The 18165-nt window shown below is 62.2% G+C and overlaps 2 protein-coding genes and 1 long non-coding RNA gene across 3 annotated transcripts in view; 2 read left to right on the forward strand and 1 right to left on the reverse strand.

Moving 5' to 3' along the window:
- MAN2B2 (mannosidase alpha class 2B member 2) overlaps positions 1–7634 on the forward strand; it is a 133889-nt gene extending 126255 nt beyond the window's left edge. The window contains exons 12-20 of the mRNA XM_058670312.1: positions 679–932; positions 1530–1721; positions 1988–2240; positions 2429–2539; positions 2617–2830; positions 4297–4434; positions 5752–5864; positions 6482–6599; positions 7368–7634. Of these exons, the coding sequence (XP_058526295.1) occupies positions 679–932; positions 1530–1721; positions 1988–2240; positions 2429–2539; positions 2617–2830; positions 4297–4434; positions 5752–5864; positions 6482–6599; positions 7368–7465 (1491 nt within the window). The 3' untranslated portion in view covers positions 7466–7634. The remainder of the gene's footprint in view (positions 1–678; positions 933–1529; positions 1722–1987; positions 2241–2428; positions 2540–2616; positions 2831–4296; positions 4435–5751; positions 5865–6481; positions 6600–7367) is intronic.
- LOC131481414 (uncharacterized) lies at positions 7474–11572 on the reverse strand. Its single transcript, XR_009246314.1, has 3 exons — positions 11486–11572; positions 10141–10242; positions 7474–7604 (listed from the first exon to the last, which is right to left on the reverse strand). It is a non-coding gene; the product is annotated as an uncharacterized LOC131481414 (long non-coding RNA).
- A 197-nt stretch (positions 11573–11769) lies between these two features.
- Positions 11770–13576, forward strand: LOC101518999 (MORF4 family-associated protein 1). Its single transcript, XM_004579229.2, has 2 exons — positions 11770–12284; positions 13398–13576. Exon 1 carries the CDS (start codon positions 11932–11934, stop codon positions 12277–12279), a length of 348 nt encoding a protein of 115 aa, XP_004579286.1. The 5' UTR covers positions 11770–11931; the 3' UTR covers positions 12280–12284; positions 13398–13576.
- The last annotated feature ends 4589 nt before the right edge of the window (positions 13577–18165 follow it).

Consider the following 18165-nt stretch of genomic DNA (forward strand, 5'->3'; position numbering starts at 1 on the left):
AAAAAAGCCTCTGCAGATGGTGGGCAGGGGAGAGGCGCACAGGGGCGGACAGGAAGTACCCCTTGGATGGGGGTGGAGGGCTGTACTCAGGAACACAGCCAGCCAGCTGCCTCCCTGTCCGGGTCAATGTCCATGAGCCAGGCCAAGACCAGGGCGGCTAACCTGAGGTGGCCTTGGGGGACGGTGGGATTGCAAGGTTGGCTCAAGGCTGGAGCCAGCAGCAGGGCGAGGCGGGGAGGGAGGAGCAGGCCTGACCAGGTGGTGGGGACAGGGGTGGGTGTGGGGAGCACTGGGGAGGTGTCACAGAGGTGGCTGTAACCACATGGGAAGGGACGGCAGGAGGCTCCGAGGCATCTGAGCAGGGGGACCTGGGGCAGAGGGTGGGGCCAGGGGCCTCGTTTGGTGGGGGATTCCAGAGGGCGCAGGGCTGGGCGACATCCAGGTGGAGGCATCAGGCAGGGCGGGGTCTCTAGCACGGAAAGGCTGAGAGGATCAGGTGGGACTGAAAATTGAAGGAGCTGGGAGACAAGCCTGGGCACCCAACAGCCACCTGCTGGTCGCTGGAGGGTTCTCCTGGGCTGACCCGTGCCAGTGCCACAGCAGTGGTGAGCACCCCTTCCTGGGGAGTGGGGGACGTGCGGCTGGGTTCCTGAGAAACTTAGCTCCTGGCCCCTACAGGTGCAGAACTCGACCAAGGTCCCGTCCGCCTATGACCTGCTCATCTTGACCACGGTCCCCGGCCTCAGTCACCGGGACTACCATCTCAGGCCTGTCCCAGAGGCCCAGGCAACCACGCGCCTTGCTGTCACCCGCCGGTTTGGCCGCAGGCGGAGGGGCCGGGATAGCCGCGGGCGCCTGGTCCCTGTAGGGAATGAGTGCTACACCGTACTGCTGGACGCGGACACCGGCCTGCTGCACAGCGTTCGGGAGAGGTGAGGCACGGCGTGCCGCCTGCGCCACCTGCCCTCCACAAGGAGACAGATCTCTCCTCGGCAGAGAGCAGCCTCTGTCAGCACGTCCCACCCAGTCAGCCCTCTCCACCCCTCATCCACCTGCCTGCCCACCCAGCCATAGGGATCAGGAATGAAGCAGTGGGGACTCAAACCTGCACCCACATGGCATGCCAGCTTCACAGGTAGCACTTGATGTGCTGCAACACAGCACAAACCCCCCTTTTCCTGGTTTTCCCTCCAGAACTGGCCTGGGGCAGTGTGGTCACGCCTGCGTAGTGGCACCCTTTGCTGGTGCTCAGCAGTGCCTGTCACCCTGGATGGGGTCTGAAGGGCTGGGTTTGTACTTGGCCCCAGGCGTGTCCCCCGACTCTTCCCCGGGCTGTGTGGAGAACGTTGCCCCTCCCTCCGGGCTCGCAGCCAGCGCCGAGGCAGGGGGCTCGTGTGCCTGGCAGCCAGCGCCGAGGCAGGGGGCTCGTGTGCCTGGCAGCCAGCGCCGAGGCGGGGGCTCGTGTGCCTGGCATGGCCCCCCGAGGAGCATGTGTGGAACATCATGTGTTCTCTGTCTCGCCATGGCAGCCACGGTAACCGAACAGTGCGCCTGGTGCAGGACCTGCTGGAGTACCATGTCAATGGGGACGTGGGGAAGGGCCCCGTGTCCGACAACTACATGTTCGCACCCAACCAGAGCGCTGTGCCTGCGTGGGAAGCCGTGGAACTGGAGCTGGTGGCGGGCAAGCTCGTGACCGAGATCCGACAGTACTTCTACAGGTGCCTCCCCACCTCTGCAACCTGGCGCATGGCAGGTGTCCCTCGAGTGAGAGGGGCTGCCTGTCTGCTACAGACCCTGGTGTCCTCCACCTGCCAGCGGTGCAGGTGTGGGCCACAGGGCCCAGCGTGGCCACTTCATGGTATCAGGCAACCAAGCTCTGCCCGTTGTACAGCTCAGCCCTCTGAGCATGCTCCCTGCCTGCAGTAAGCAAGTAGCATCCAGAAGGATCCGGCACCATCTCTACAGATGCCCCCTTCTTGTGCAGGAACACCTCTGACTGGGAACCCGCGTACGTGATCCACTCGCGGCTCGCCCACATGCCTACAGGCGGGACTGGCGAGCTACTGTGCCGGCGGGTAGAGCAGGAGTACCGTGTGGGACCCCTGGAGCTGAACCGTGAGGTGGTACTGAGGACCAGCACTGACCTGGACAGCCAGCAAGTGCTCTACTCGGACAACAATGGCTACCAGCTGCAGCGGAGGCCACCCCGCTCCCATGTGCCCAACGCCCTCGCCCGGGTATGCCCACCAGTTGCACCCTTGCACTCTGACTGGGGAGGGATCTGCCCACCTGGGCTGGTGTGTCTCAGTGTGGGGCCTGGATCCTGGCAGTGGGACCTGGATCTGTGCACGTGGGGTGGAGATCTGGCTGGGATGGCCCCCTCACCCCTCGCCCAACTGCCACATGGGACCGCTTCTCTCTGCAGAATTACTACCCCATGGTTCAGTCGGCCTTCATCCAGGACACCAGGAGCAGGCTGGTGCTGCTGGCGGAGCGGGCACACGGTGTCTCCAGTCCAGGTGACGGGCAGGTGGAGGTACGGTTAAGAGGTCTGGCCTACCCCACCCCCTGGTGACTGCCTGGCCAGATGTGAGGCGGGGTCTCTTCCCGCAGGTCATGCTCCATCGGCGGCTGTGGAACAACTTGGCCTGGGACCTGGGCTACAATCTCACGCTGAATGACACCTCGGTTGTGCACCCAGTGCTGTGGCTTCTGCTGGGACCCAGGTCGGTGACCACCGGCCTGCGCCCACAGAGCAGCCTGGCCCTGCAGCACAGGCCTGTGGTGCTGCTGAGAGAGCTGGCTGGCACAAGCAGCCCCTCACAGAGTACGTGTCACCTCTGCCCCAGGCGAGCCGGGCACTCTGGGGGCTGCAAGGGGCTGCAGACACCAGGAAGGGGTGGACACTGTTAGGATCAAGCGGACACTGAGATCGAAGCTGCCACCCCTCACCCCTCTGTCCCCTCCTGCCACGTCACCATATTACCCCAGGTTGGAAGCCCAGCAGTTAGATGTATTTTTTAAAGGTTTCTCTACGTTATTTGAAAGGCAGAGTTTCAAACATAGAGAAGGATCTTGAATTTACCGGTTCACCCCTCACATGGCTGCAGCAGCTAGGGGTGGGCCAAGCAGACGCCAAAGCCTAGAGCCCCATCAGGCCTCCCACGCGGGTGCAGGGGTCCAAGCTGCTTCCCCGGCCAGCAGCAGGGAGCTGCATGGGAAACAGTGCAGCCTGGAACCGGCCTCTCAGTACCAGCATGCTGCCATTGCAAGCACCATGATGTCACCCTCGTCTTTAGCCCCTAAACTCTCCCATTTGTGCTCACTTGTAAGATTCTGATGAGCACATGCCCTGAAGATTTTCTCTGCTTGAGTCGGAGAGTCAGGATGCTGCCAGGGCACGGGCATGCTGGGTTCTGTCGTGAGTGCTGCAAGGTGCTGTGACTGCGTCCCAGGCAGCCCCCAGGCGGGGAAGCCAGGACTCGGGGTAGGGCACCCAGGGCATGGTGGGTTTGGAAAGCCAGGGATCAGGTCAGGGCCTGTGTTTGGAAGTTGCAAACTTCTGAGGGGGCAGCGGCTTAGAGCCTGGACGCCCACGGGATAGCTTGAGGCTGGGCAGCTCTCACGGTTATGGCTGTGTTCTGGGACACTCTTGCCCTGCCTGCCCAGGCCACCTCCTGTTCCCATTCTCCTGCTTTCCCTAGTGAGTATGTCTTGTATGCCCCCTGCTCGGCCATGGTCCCTTCCTCACGGAGGATCACATTGCCAGGAGGAAGCCCTGTGACCAATAGCAGCTCCGGCCTCCTCTTGCTGCTGAGGGAAGCCCAGTGTGAGCTGGCCTAGCCACCAACAGAGCCCACTCAAGCCCATGTTGCTGCGCCCACCTGGTCTTAACAGACACAGTTGTGCTGACTCTGGGGCCACCTTTACGGGAGAACCCCGTCTGCTACTCACAGGCAACTCAAACTCAGACAGATTTCAAGCACAGAGGTCCCAGGGAAGGATTCTGATTGGTCCTGCTAGGGTGAGATGGCCTGGCTCTGGACCAGTCAGTGAGGGAAGATGGCCATCCAGCTACAGGTGCAAAGGTAGCAGTAGCAGGTCGGGGTGCTGCCTGAGCAGGAGGGCTGACAGATGCCAAACCAGGAGGATGTGGTGACAAGGGCAAGGAACCGGAAGCTGAGCACTGGGGCCAGCAGGTGCCTCGGGCTGACTCACAGAGACTACACACAGGGAGCTCTGATGTCAGCGTGTGGCCTACAGACCCTCTCCTTGCCCCCTGTCTGTCTCCAGGGACAGACCCAGTGACCCCAGGCCCCCGGCAGCAAGCACCTGTGACGTTGCCCCCGAACCTGCACCTGCAGACGCTGAGCATCCCCGGCTGGACGTACAGCTCCAACCACAGCGAGCACCTGCACAGCCTTGACACAGGTTAGGCCAGGTCAGGCTGCCCCTCCCAGACTGGGGACCATCACCAGACAAGGGAGGCTGTCCTTAGAGTCACCAGGAGGTCCCCTGGGCAACCACATGGGCTGTGTCCCACAGAGAGGGGCTGAGTGACCAAGGTCAAGATGGGCATGGACCCTGGGACCTCAGCCAGCCCACAGCACTCATTCACACCATCCCCTACCCCCTGCCATCCAGCCAAGTCCAGACCGCTGTCTATGTCCTGCCTAGCCTGGCCATCTGGAGTTTCCATCCATTCTTTCATCTAGAGCCCTTGGGCCAGGCGCTAAGTAATGAGCAGAGTTTAGGGTAGGCGAAGGGCTCGGTCTGACTAAGCTGGCTCCAGTCAGTGCAGACAGTGGTCCCACAAGGCATCAGGGAGGGCTTCCTGGAGAAGGCAGCACCTTCCAGGAGCTAAGGCTGCAGCTGCATCTTGTCTCCCTCTTCCCCGACTCTGCTGTGGCTCCAGGGCAGGACCTTTGGTCACCCTCTGGTCCCTGGCACATCTGAAAAGTGCTTAGTAAGGCCCAGGAGGAGAGGAAGGAGTGTTGGCCCCCAGGTCTGAGCCAGGGCAGAGGCAAGAAAGCAGGGGAGGGGGGGGAGTCCACTAGAGCCGGCCCTGGGAGCCCCTCATGCGGAGGATTGGAACCCCCTCCCCAGGCCCATCCCCTGAGTCACCTGCCCCTCATGGCTGTGGGGCTCGAGGAGTGCCTTCCTGCTCTGTCTCTGCAGCCCTCTGCTCTCCGCCACAGCATCCGAGAGGCCTCGGGTGGGTCTGCCCCGCAGGGCTGCACGTGGGCAGGCTGCTGAACGTGTGGCCACTCTGTGCTTGCTCTGAGCCTTACTTGACCAGGGTAGGTCAGGAGACCCAGCGCAGAGTGGGCTGCCCGCTGCTGCAGTTCCCTCCTGCCCCCTGCAGGGGCCACTGTGTGACAACACCCATCCCTAGGTGGGAGAAAGCTCCAGAAGGTGGGCACAGCTGGGGACAGGTGCAGCATGTCCAGCAGGGCCCCCACAGCTGGAGTTCAGTCTTGTCTTGTGCTGCTCCCAGCACAGCAGGAAGAGGGGGAAGCTGGTGCCTGTGTGGTCCTTCAGTCCAGCACCTGGAGTGGAGGGAGGGGACATGAGTCTGTCTGGAAACGCTCCCCTCCCATGACCAGACCCCTCCCACCCCCGTCAAAGTGCATGAAACGTTCAGTGGGGGCCCAGCCACAGTGTTAAGGGACTGGAGTGCAGGAGGTGCTGGGTGTCAGGGCTGACTGGCTGGCGGGGGTCCTCACCACCTCCTTTACATCCTCCAAGGCCGTCCCGGGGAGACCCAGGCTGACCTCAGCCGCGTCCTGCTGCGGCTCCACCACCTGTACGAGGTCGGAGAGGACCCAGTCCTGTCGCAGGCAGTGACCTTGAACCTGGAGGTAAAGGCCATCCCTGGCCACGCAAGTCCTGCCCCAGACCCAACTGACCTCCCTGGCATACCCTGCCCACTCCAGGCGTAGAAACCCGGGACCCCGAGGGCCAGATCACAGATGGACTTAGGGTTGTGTGGATTTACATGCTTTCACGATTGTTCTCCTGGACAAAGTCAAGAGTGAGAACAAAGGTGATTCAGAACCATCCAGGATAAACCCGGGACGTCTCCCCGGGACGGCCTTGGAGCCAAGGGGAATGGGGCAAGGCAAGCTGGCAGCACATAAGACCTCCCCAGGCACCGCCCATGCCCTCTGCATGGAGGCTAGAGCAGCACCACCTCACCCTGGCCAGGCATAGTGCCCGCTGCAGGAAAGGGGTCCCGTGGGGCAGGCAGCACTCAGTGGCTGCCTGTCCAGCCACAGCCTCCCCATCTGGGAAATGGGCCACCATGTCTGCCCTCACAGGCCTGCCTTAAGCATGCAGAGCAGCAGGTGGGCCAGGTGCAGAACAGTCCCTGGGTCCCTAAGGACTTACAGCCAGTGCCATGGCCCCTTGCTTCTGCCTCTTGCTCAGACATGGGAGAGCATGTAGCCCAGCCCTCCCCGGGCTCCTATCCACGCAGGCCGTGCTGCGGGGACTGGGGTCCCTGGTGGCCGTGGAGGAGCGCTCTCTCACGGGGACATGGGATGTGCACACACTTCATCGCTGGAGCTGGAGGACAGAGGCTGGCAGCCGCCAAGGTTGGAAACCCCTGCCTCAGCCCCTCTCCTGACCCTGGTCCTAGGCAGGCTGCAACCACCCTCACACAGCCCACTGTCCTCCCGCCCCCACCTTCCCCCTGTGTCTCCACGGCCCTCCCCATCCGCCTCGGGTGGGTGTGCCCCTGCAGGACTGCAGCTGGGCGTGTCGGTGAGCAGTATGTGTGCATCCACACTGCACATCATGTGTCCAGCGGCTGCCACTCACCTGTGCTGGTGGCAGCCACCGTGCCCCAGGCAGCTGCACGCCTCACCGCCCATCTGCCTAGTGCCTGCTCCCGCGTCCCTCTGAAACCCCAGCTGGGACAGGTGCCTCCAGTTCCTCTAGGCCCCAAGTGTGTTCTTGGTCCAGGTTCCTTCCACCTGTACCAGGCACACAGGGCACAGGGTGGCTGCCCAGTGTGCTGGGGGCTGGATGCTGGATGAACAGACTGATGAGTGGAGGGAGGAAGGGAAGGTGGGTTGTGGCGGCTGGATGAGCAGATGTCCTTCCCAAAGGCGAGGCTGTGGCTTCCAGAGCTCCCGGGGAGGGAGGGCAACCTATCCCAGTCTCCATTAGCAAGCTCCCATGGGGCTCGTGGGGCCAGGGCGCCCTGTTTCGGACCCTCATGGCAGGCTGAGCCTTGGGACAGTAGCAGGAGCCCTGACAGAAGGGGCCGCTAAGGGCCAGTCCTGTGGGAGGTGACATACTGGGAAGAAGCCTAGGCCGAGGGTCATGTTGGACAGACGCCTCTGCCCCGTGTTCCACAGGCCGCCCCGCCTACCTCCTGAGGCCACCAGAAGGTCCCCTTATCACCATCTACCCCAAGGAGATCCGGACCTTCTTCGTTCACTTCCGACGGCAGTGAGCCCGAGCCGGGGCCTTCATCGGGGCTGCATGGAGCAGAACAGACCCAGGGCGGGGAGAGCCATGCAGAAGGCCGGGGGCGCAGAGCATCAGCGGCCAGAGGAGTGGGCCGCCACCGGTGTGTCCGCACAAAGCATCTTCTGTAATAAACATGAGCCGTGGCAAGCTGAGATTCTCCCTGTGACCCGTGAGCCCTCCTGCCCCTCGCAGGTGGACCCAGGCTGCTTTGCTGTGGAAATGCACCTGCTGCCTGGACCTGGGTCCTGCCGGGGCTTGCCAGGGTCACCATGGTGGCTGTGCACCTGCTGTGCAGCCGGCACTGGCACGGCTTATGCTGCACTCCTGGCACTGCTGCCAGGGGGCTCAGCTGTGACCACCATCCTGGGACAGCACTGCAGCCGCCAGCAGGTGCCCTCCCAGTGGGGGGCACAGAATGACCATCCGTGATGCAATGGTTTCCAGCCCATGGATCACTCCCAATAATGGTTTTTTTTTTATAAACTTTTTGAAATTTATTATTTTAATTTTTATTGGAAAGGCAGATATACAGAGAGGAGGAGAGACACAAAGAAAGATCTTCCATCCGTTGGTTCACTGCCCAAGTGGCTGCAGTGGCCAAAGTTGAGCCAACCCAAAGCCAGAAACCAGTTTCTTCCAGGTCTCCCACACGGGTGCAGGGTCCCAAGGCTTTGGGCTGTCCTCAACTGCTTTCCCAGGCCACTAGCAGGGAGCTGGATGGGAAGTGGAGCTGCCGGGATTAGAACCGGCGCCCATATGGGATCCTGGTGCGTTCAAGGCGAGGACTTTAGCCGCTAGGCTACTGCGCTGGGCCCAAGATTGATTTTTTTTTTTAACATCTATTGATTTATTTACTTATTAGAAAAACTGAAAAACAGATTGAGTGACAGAGACGGAGAGAGACCTTCCATGTGTTGGTCCACTCCCAGCATGGCCGCACACGCAGGGCTGGGCCAGGCCAAAACCAGGACTCTGCAACTTCAACTAGCTCAACATGGGTGACTGGGCCCAAAGCTCCAGGGGCAGCGTCCACTGCTTTTCCAGTTGCGTTAGCAGGAAGCTAGCTTGGAGGTGGGACAGCCAGGATGTCAACTGGTGCTCACGTGGGATGCCGGCACTGCAGGTAGAGGCTTAACCTGTGGTGTTGTTTTCCAACTCGCCCACTTGGTGGGAACCACGTGTTCTCTTCTTTTAAATCAACTAATTGTGAAGTAGCCTGTGAAGTTCCCAGCCAAACTGAACACCAAGTAAGGCGTTCCTGTGCTTCCCCCCGCCCCTCGCACGGCCCACTGTCCTCTCCTGCCCCTCGCACGGCCCACTGTCCTCCCCGTGCCCCTCGCACGGCCCACTGTCCTCTCCTGTCCCTCGCACGGCCCACTGTCCTTCCCCCGCCCCTCGCACGGCCCACTGTCCTCTCCTGCCCCTCGCACGGCCCACTGTCCTCCCCCCGCCCCTCACACGGCCCACTGTCCTCCCCCCGCCCCTCACACGGCCCACTGTCCTCCCCCCGCCCCTCACACGGCCCACTGTCCTCTCCTGCCCCTCACACGGCCCACTGTCCTCTCCTGTCCCTGCTCCTCACACGGCCCACTGTCCTCTCCTGCCCCTCGCACGGCCCACTGTCCTCTCCTGCCCCTCGCACGGCCCACTGTCCTGTCCTGCCCAGAGTGGCACACTGCTCCAACCCACAGCCCACAGTGATGTGTCACAGTCCTCAGGTGCTTAGTTTACGTTAGGGTCCCTGCGGTGCTCAGTGTTCTGGGGGTTTGGACCAGGGCACAGGACAGGCCTCCACACCATGCTCCAGGACCAAGCAGTTTCACTGCCCCGAACAGCCTGCCTTCCCCTCCATCCTACATGACTGCTCACCAGGCCATGGCTCCGTATCCAGCCTCTTCCAGTCTGAGACAGGTTGGAATCAGGCAGTAGCCACCTGGCTCGGCTCCTCTCACCCAGCCACACACGTTTCTCAGGTCTTTTCATGGCTGGAAAACTCACTTCCTTCTTCACACTGTATTCCGGCACTGGGCTGCCCCATGGTTCAGCACTCACCCACTGGGATGACGTCTAATGCTGGCGGTATGAACACAGCCAAGGCCATGTGCAGGCTTCTGTGTGGCTGTGGTTCTCGGTGCCCTAAAGATCGCGATGGCTGGATTCTGAGGGTGTGACTTCAATTCCCAAGTGACCGTACGCTTTTGCAACAAGACATCCATGTTCCCCACGCTCTGCGTCCCCCCAGCACCAGGCCCTACCGCTGACCTAGTAATGAAGCCACAAAGTAGGGCTGTTACAAGAGCAACAAAGAGAAGTCTGATACAAGGTGTCCGCTCAGGGCCACCGTGGTGGCTCAGCTCACTAACCCTCCCTGCAATTGCGGATATCCCACGTGGGCGCCGGCTTGTGTCCCAGCTGCTCCACTTCCCTTCCCTGCCTGTGGCCTGAAAAAGCACCATTGGATGACCCAAAGCCTTGGAACCTGCACCCACATGGGAGACCCAGAAGAGGCTCCAAGCTCCCACTCATCCTCTCCGGCCACGTGGCCACATGGGGAGTGAACCACTGGACGGAAGACCCTTCCTCTGTGCTTGCTGCTCTCTGTAAATCTGTCTTTCCCATAAAAATAAATACATCTTTAAAAAAAAAAGATGCGCTTACCGTGTGCCCAAATTTGGCATTCACAAAGCATTTTCTCAGCTTTTGTCTTTTCTCATCTTTAACTGTCATGTTGACAACAGCAGCTTACCTCCAATGAACTGACTGAAAACAAAGGCCAAATTTGTGGCACTTAAGCAAACAGGCTTCCTGAAACACCTGCTGTCGTCTGGGGGCTAAGTCAATAGGCCAGGGAGTTAACCTATCTTTCCCCAAAATGTGTGCTGGGCGACTGTTCCAGCAAATTACTAGCACATGCCAAGTTGTGTCCAGTGAGTTTAAGCACAGGATTAGATAGAACGGGCAGGCAGTGAGGTCAGGTAGGGCAGACAGGCGTACAACGCCTCTTCCACGTGCAGTGACCTATGGATCAGCCCCGCTTCAGCGTGAGTCAGACCAGGCCTTGTGCCCTGGGGGGTGCGGAGCTGTCGGGTAGAGAACTTTCCCGTGGAAATCACCCTTTAAGATGCCTGGGCGCCTGGAGTTGCGCCGCCAGCCCAGGAGGGCGCAGGGCAGTGGCCCAGCCAAGATACTGACATCCATGGCGGTGCACAGACGGTGGCGAGTGCCCACATGGCTGAGCCATAATCAGACTGCACGGGGGTGACCAGCACAGAGCGAGACGGGCACTCCAGGCCCAGGCAACTCCTGCAGCAGTGCCACCCTACCCACCTAAAGAGGGAAGTGGGGCCACCCACACATCGGGGGCTCCCCTGCAGTGGGGTCACACCGCTGGCTACACTCAGAGCCCCCAGGTGTTGCTGACCCCACCAGGACCTCATCCTCTGCCATTCAGCAGGCACGCCGGAAGAGGTCACCACCACGGGTACCCTGCCTGGCTCTAGTCCTTCATTGCTCCCCAAAAAGAGGCTCCCCCGCTGTTGGACCTATTACAGTCTTGACGTGAGCCGGACCTGGAGTGAACACTGTGGAGAAACGGCTAAGCTGCGACCTGCCGGTCTGCATCCCGGCTGCTCCACTTGCCAGCAGCTCCCTGCTAATGGCCACGTGGGACACCGGATGGCGCTCTTGGCTTTTGCCATTGCCGCCGTTTGGGGAGCGAGTCGATGGAAGAATTGTCTCGTTCCCTTTGCCTCTCTAATCCATGAATACATCTTTTTAACGCGTTAAGAATGCAACTCAGAGAGGAGAGTTGAGCTTGAAGGCAGCTGGCATTGAGAAGTGAAAGCCACAGAACTGGCACTTTCAGCATGCTTTGCTGCAGTTTGGAAGCTCATAGTACAGACCTGCATTTGGACACTAAATCATTTTAATAAAAAGTTTATAAGGTTAAAAAAAAATGCAACAGGTCCAACAGCTGGGGGCTTCGACGCCCCCAAATAATTACCTCAGCTAAGAAACGACACGCAGGGCGAAGGGCCCGAGAGCGGGTCTGGGGCCCTCGTCCCTGAGGCGAGCCAACCTGGCCGCCCGCCCCGAGCCCCGCACTGGGACCACCGAGAAAAACCTGCCAGCCCGCAAGGCTGAGCGGGCCCAGTGCGCCTGCGCGGCCGGACGCACGGACCCCGGCGACGTCCGCCTTTTATAGCCGCGCGCGCTCCCGCCCCCTCCGAGCCGGCCGTAAAGCGGCGCGGCCGGCGTCGTGAGAGCGGTCGCAGCGCGCGGCGCGCCGGCGGACGGCGGGGCCTCCATTTTGTCGGCCGCGTCCGTGCTGGCGAGTGGCTCGCTGGTCGCTCGGCCGGACGGGAGGCGCGTTGAGGCCGGGCCCGAGTGCGGACGGGGCGGCGGAGCTCGGCGGCCAGGCCTAGCGAGTGTCCGCAGCAGGCGGCGGAGATGCGGCCCGTGGACGCGGCGGAGCCGGCCGAGCCCGAGGAGGTGGAGGTGCTGGAGCCCGAGGAGGATTTCGAGCAGTTCTTGCTGCCGCTCATCCGCGAGATGCGGGCGGACCTGGCGGCGCCGAGCCGCGCGCACGGCGGCCGCCGCTGGGAGATGGACAAGCTGCTGATCGCCGTGCGGGCGCAGGTGGAGGCGTCGGAGGAGAGCGCCCTGAACCAGCTGCAGGGCCCCGGGCGGGCGGCCGCGCGGGCCGAGGAGGCCGACGAGAAGGCCCGCGAGACGGCCAAGATGGCCGAGATGCTGGTGGCGTTGGTGCGGCGGATCGAGAAGGGCGAGTCGGCGTGAGCGCGGTGAGGGCGAGGGTCCCGGGGAGGGTCGGGTTGGCCGGGATGGGGCCGAGCATCGCGGGGTGACCAGGGTTGGGGTCCCGGGGAGGGTCGGCGATGGGGTTCCGGGGATGGGGAGGGGGCTGATCATCGCGGGGTGACCGGGGTTGGGGTCCCGGGGAGGGGGTCCGGGTCGAGGTGACCGAGGAGGGGGCCTGAGCATCGTGAGGTGATGGGAGTCGGGGTCCCGGGGGAGGGGAGGGGGGGTGGCGGGGGTCCGGGGGAGGGGAGGGGGCCGAGCGTCGCCGGGTGACTGAGGGTCGGGGTCCCGGAAGGGGTGGGGTACGGGGGGTCGGGGTCCCGGGGAGGGGTGCGGTGACGGGGGTCGGGGTCCCGGGGAGGGGTGCGGTGACGGGGGTCGGGCCCGGGGAGGGGTGGGGTACGGGGGTCGGGGTCCCGGGGAGGGGTGCGGTGACGGGGGTCGGGGTCCCGGGGAGGGGGTGCAGTGACGGGGGTCGGGCCCGGGGAGGGGTGGGGGTACGGGGGTCGGGGTCCCGGGGAGGGGTGCGGTGACGGGGGTCGGGGTCCCGGGGAGGGGTGCGGTGACGGGGGTCGGGGCCCCGGGGAGGGGTGCGGTGACGGGGGTCGGGCCCGGGGAGGAGTGGGGTACGGGGGTCGGGGTCCCGGGGAGGGGTGCGGTGACGGGGGTCGGGGTCCGGGGAGGGGTGCGGTGACGGGGGTCGGGCCCGGGGAGGAGTGGGGTACGGGGGTCGGGGTCCCGGGGAGGGGTGCGGTGACGGGGGTCGGGGTCCCGGGGAGGGGTGCGGTGACGGGGGTCGGGGTCCCGGGGAGGGGTGCGGTGGCGGGGGTCGGGGTCCCGGGGAGGGGTGCGGTGGCGGGGGTCGGGCCCGGGGAGGGGTGGGGGTACGGGGGTCGGGGTCCCGGGGAGGGGTGCGGTGACGGGGGTCGGGCCCGGGAGGGGTGCGGTGACGGGGGTCGGGGTCCCGGGGAGGGGTGCGGTGACGGGGGTCGGGGTCCCGGGGAGGGGTCGGGGGTACGGGGGTCGGGGGTCCCGGGGAGGAGTGGGGTACGGGGGTCGGGGTCGGGCCACTCAAGCCCGCTCTGTTTGATGTCCAGGTTCGCGGCCCGCGGCTTGCTGTCGAGTGATGGAGAGTGGCTGACCCCGGAGAAGCTGAAACCAGAGAGCCTTTTGTTTGTTTTTTTCTCTCCCCTGTCTACGCTCTGTCCAACTTACACTACGTTTCTGCTATGGTCTGTGGTTAATGACCTCAATATGGGTTTTGGATTGTTGAGTGTTTCGGTTTGGGGAAGTACCTGTTTATTGTTACTGTTATTTGGCAATGCCCTCCCCTGCAGGAGTTAAGGCCTAAATTGTAAGCTTTGGCAGCGGTCGCATTGGTTTGGGCTTTGGTTGCGATGTCTGAATTTCGAGGTCTTTGCTCTTTCTCGGCGAGTCCGGCGAGCTCCCTGGACCTCCGGGCTGTGTGACGCCGGGGGACTCGGAGTCGGAGTGCCTGGGCCCGGAGGAGGCGTGGACGCTGGTGCTGTTTGCGGGAACTTTAATTTCTGTGTGAGACCAAAGCAGGGGAGTTGTGTGTGGTGCTGTGTTCCTGTGACAGCCCTGACTCAGCTCTGCAGGCTGATGGACTGCACCACCCGAGTGCGGCTGCGGAGGCCCTCGGCCTGGCAGGGAAGGGGGCTGTCCACGCGCAGCCTGCTGACCGGAACCGGAAGGCGACGGCTGCCAGGGGCACGCTGTCCGGCCGAGTGCTTCAGCAGCAGGAATGATCAATATTTGAGGTCAAAACCCTACCGCGTTGAGAAGAAAACAACCTACCGTGTTAATAAAAGTATTCATTTGCTTGAGAACACAGAAATCCTAGAAAGTTTACTAGGAAATGTTTCTGTGAGGGTGAGCTATGCCCCTGGTTGCCCTGGGAACGTACTGGTGCCTGCAGGGTGGCAGACAGGACGTGGTGCCCCTACGTGCCCCCACTGGGGAGCAGCCAGGCGGCAAGGCCGGAGGGGCACGGCTCCTGGCCATCGTGCGTCGAGGGCAGCTCTGCCGGGCATCTCGACTCCCCACCAGGGGGCCAGTCCCGCAGAGCTGGTCGTCACGGCTGGCCCTCAGCTCACACCGGTGCGGGTGTGGCACGTGTGTCCATCCAGGCGTGGGGGCTGCGGGGCACCGGGCACCACATCACCCAGCCGCCTGGGAGGGCAGCAGGAGCCGGGTGTGGTCAGCTCAGTGCGGACACTGGCCGTCGGGGTGCCCCATCCGCTGGGGGACCCGGGAGAGGCAGGCTGTGGTGCACAGCACAGCAGCGCTAGCCAAGGAGACAGGATGGTCAGTGGGCAGGGCCAGGCAGCTGCCCTCCGTCCTCGGCCGGCCTCCCAGGCGTGTCGGCGGGGAGCGGGATCCGAAGTGGGGCAGCGGGGACCGCCCTGCAGTTAGGAAAGCTCCCCCGCCTTCCTGTTGGTCAGGGGCGAGCCCGGGGCTCCCCGCAGGCGGGCTGCGTCCAGTCCCGTTGACCTGCGGGTTCCCCGGGAAGGGGCCTTCACGGCGGGGCAAAGTCCTTCCTTTCCGCAAGGCCGCGAGAGTCAGCTCCTGCTGCCCGCAACGTGGCCGCGGGCAGGCGGCCTCGCCGGCAGAGCGCCCACACCGCAGTGTCCCCCTCAGCGCATGCTCGCTGCAACCGGGCAGCCGCAGACACGCAACTGCGCCTGCGCAGCCCTGGCTGCTGCCACAGACCCCCATAGAGCATGGCCGTAAAGGACTCCTGGACTGTCGTGAAAGGACGGCCGAGTGCTGGTTGACGGCTGGTGGCCATGTTGAGTGTGGGCGTTGGCGTTTTCTGGGTGTAGAGTTTGGGAAGTGAGATTTTAGCAAAGCAAGTGAGCCTCGAACACTTGATGGGGGTTGGGGGCTCCCTGGAACACGCCGTGCTTCATGAGGAGTGAGGTGGAGGCCTGCGAGCTGAGCTGCTGCTGCCGATGCTGCCCTGCTCCTCACCCGGTCTTAATTCACCTGAAACCCAAGGGCCTCTGGTTGTAGGACAGTCAAGGACATAGGACGGCCGTGCGGCCTCCGGAGAACCCGAGGCCGCGGAGGGAAGAACTGCCGCCTTCGGCTTCGCGGTGCCGGTAGCTGGCCTGCGCCTCCTGCAGGGTCCTCTGCCCACAGCCTTCCGCTCAGTCTGCTCCATACCCCCTTGTCCCAGCCCCGTAGTTCTTGAGCTTGTCCCTGTCGGGCTGGACCCCCAGCCTCGGCGACGCCTGCACAGAGCGTCGCTAGTGCTGCCTCCCAGGGCGTCGTGGGCGCGGAGAACTTGGTGGGCCACGCCTGGTGGACGCCCTGCAGTGTGCTGGCCGGGCTAACACCGTCCCATCCGTTACAACCCGTCACTGGTGCCCTCAGCGGGCAGCTGGACAAAAAGTGGACAGGCCGGTGCTGTGGTAGGGATGCTGGCGTGCCAGGTGGCTGCTGGACCTACCGCCCCAGCCCTGTGAGTCTTTGGAAGGCCCCTGTTATTCCAGTCCTGTAGAGCCTGCTGCCAACTCCTGCCCCGGGACACCACCCTCTCTGGACGTCCTCCTGGGTTCACCCTCATAGTCCTCTGTTTTGTTTTTTTTTTTCAAGATTTATTTATTTTTATTGCAAAGTCAGATATACAGAGAGGAGGAGAGCTAGAGAGGAAGATCTTCCATCCAATGATTCACTCCCCAAGTGACTGCAATGGCCGGTGCTGTGCCGATCCAAAGCCAGGAGCCAGGAACTTTCTCCAGGTCTCTCACACGGGTGCAGGGGCCCAAAGCATTGGGCCGTCCTCAACTGCTTTCCCAGGCCACAAGCAGGGAGCTGGATGGGAAGTGGAGCTGCTGGGATTAGAACCGGCGCCCATATGGGATCCTGGTGCGTTTAAGGCGAGGACTTTAGCTGCTAGGCCACGCCGCCGGGCCCAAGCCCTTTGTTCTGTTACTCAGCCTGTGTGATGCACCCTCCTCTTCCGTCCCCTCACACAGTGTGGGCAGCCTCAGTATCTCCTTCGTTTAACATCCACAGCACCACCCAGGAAGGCAAGATAGGCTAGAGTCTCCAAGCCAGTCACCCCCAGGAGGGCAGCAGTGAGCCACAAAACTGTGAATGGCCGGTGAGGAACCCTGAACCGCCCTGTGCACTCTGCAGTGTCGCCAGTCATTGCTTCTGTCCGTCCCCGTGACTCGCTGCTGTGACTCTTGGCCGATACTGGGCTCATTGTAGATAGCATTGCATTGCTTTTTGGTCTGAGGCGGCATTGAACTGTTGACCCCACAAAACAAGAAAGCAGGAATAAAGCTCTAGGCTGCAAAGCTGAGCCCTGGGATGAAAAGGACGTTAAAAAGCAAAGTGAGGCCACTGTGAAGAATGGTGTTTTGCCAGGAGTGTGCTGCCTTTTGCAGACGCAGAGTCCTCCCTGTGGGAGACGTCTCCACCCCAGGACGGAGGATTCTATCAAAGATACGCAAACCCCAGAGCTAATTCATACAGCGGTGAGGATGACCACAACAGGACGAGCGCAGTCTGGACTCCAGAGCAGAAGGCTGGAGACCTCCAGAGCGCTGGAGAAGATGCTGAAGGAAGAAATGTGGCATGTGGTCCACCTGCCAGGCCACCTAGGCGTGCTGCCTGCGCTTGTCCCGAGCTGTGGGTTAGAACAGCTTCCCCTGAGGAGAGCACCCACAGGTCCCCCAGGGGCTTTTGTGGGTGGGCACCTTCCAGGGCAGAGGAACATCTTCAGGGGCAAGCCTTTAGCATTGCTTACATAGTTGAAAGGGATGCATGCCCTGTGGATCTGCAGTTAGGCTGGGCAGGGTTGAGTTATGAAAGAAGGTGGAAGGGACAAATGCTTCATTTTTTTTTCCCTCCTATGTCCACAAGGAGGAAAGAGGAGGGGGTAACTCCTTGTGTCAAACTACATGGGCATCTGAGGACAGGGGACGGTCTTTTGTGGACGCCTTAGAGACCCAGATAGGGAAAGGTGTTCCAAGGTGTGACCTCAGTGCTTTTTATGGCTCTGAGACACTGTCAGCTTCACTGCACCAGAGTTGAGAAAATCTTTCCAAGGTCTGTTAGCTGACCAAGTCCACCTTAGTCCATCCACAGGCAGGAACATGTTGGCCGGGAGAATTGTCCCACCTGTTCTGCTTTGCATCCTCGGATGAGGCAGTGGACGTCCCCTGCTGGCCCAGAGGAGCTGATGCCCACGTCCGCCTGTGCCTCTGGGCGTGCTGACGACGCACAGGCAGCTGAGAAAGTGCTGTCCTGCCACATGCACTCCAAAGTTGGACCACATAGATTGGAGTTTGTCCTGTGGCCAGGGTCTGAGTCCAGCTCTCTGGTTGGAGTATCCCCCAAGAAACTACCTGGGGTGACCTCAGACTTGATTCCCATGCTGCAGCCAGTGCAGGGTCAGGTCTGATCTGTCACCTGTAGCAGCCAGCACACATACCAGTGGGTGCGGCTGCTGGTCAGTTCTGCCATCAGCCCCCATCTCACACAAATTGACAGGTGCTGTGACCTAGCCCACCACCAGCCCTGTCTTCACACACACCAGTGGGTGCCACAGCCTAGTTAAGGGCCACCCCCGGTACTCCCCCCCCAGGCCCATCACCAGCCCTGTCTTCACACACACCAGTGGGTGCCACAGCCTAGTTAGGGCGAACCCCGGTACTCCCCCCCAGGCCCATCACCAGCCCTGGTTGGTTGTGTGTGCTAGCATGTGCTGCATCCTAGCCAGGCCCATCCAGCATGCCATCTGGCTCTTGTGCACACTGTGGGAGCTGTAACAGCTCAGCCTGACGCTCCTCCAGAAGCAGCCTACACACTTGCCTGTGGGTGCTGTTG

This window comes from Ochotona princeps, chromosome 11 (assembly GCF_030435755.1).
Source record: "Ochotona princeps isolate mOchPri1 chromosome 11, mOchPri1.hap1, whole genome shotgun sequence".
Classification (NCBI taxonomy): Eukaryota; Metazoa; Chordata; class Mammalia; order Lagomorpha; family Ochotonidae; genus Ochotona; species Ochotona princeps.

Coding starts and splice junctions, on each gene's coding strand:
- LOC101518999 (XM_004579229.2), top strand. CDS start 11,932: ATGCGGCCCGTGGACGCGGCGGAGCCGGCCGAGCCCGAGGAGGTGGAG.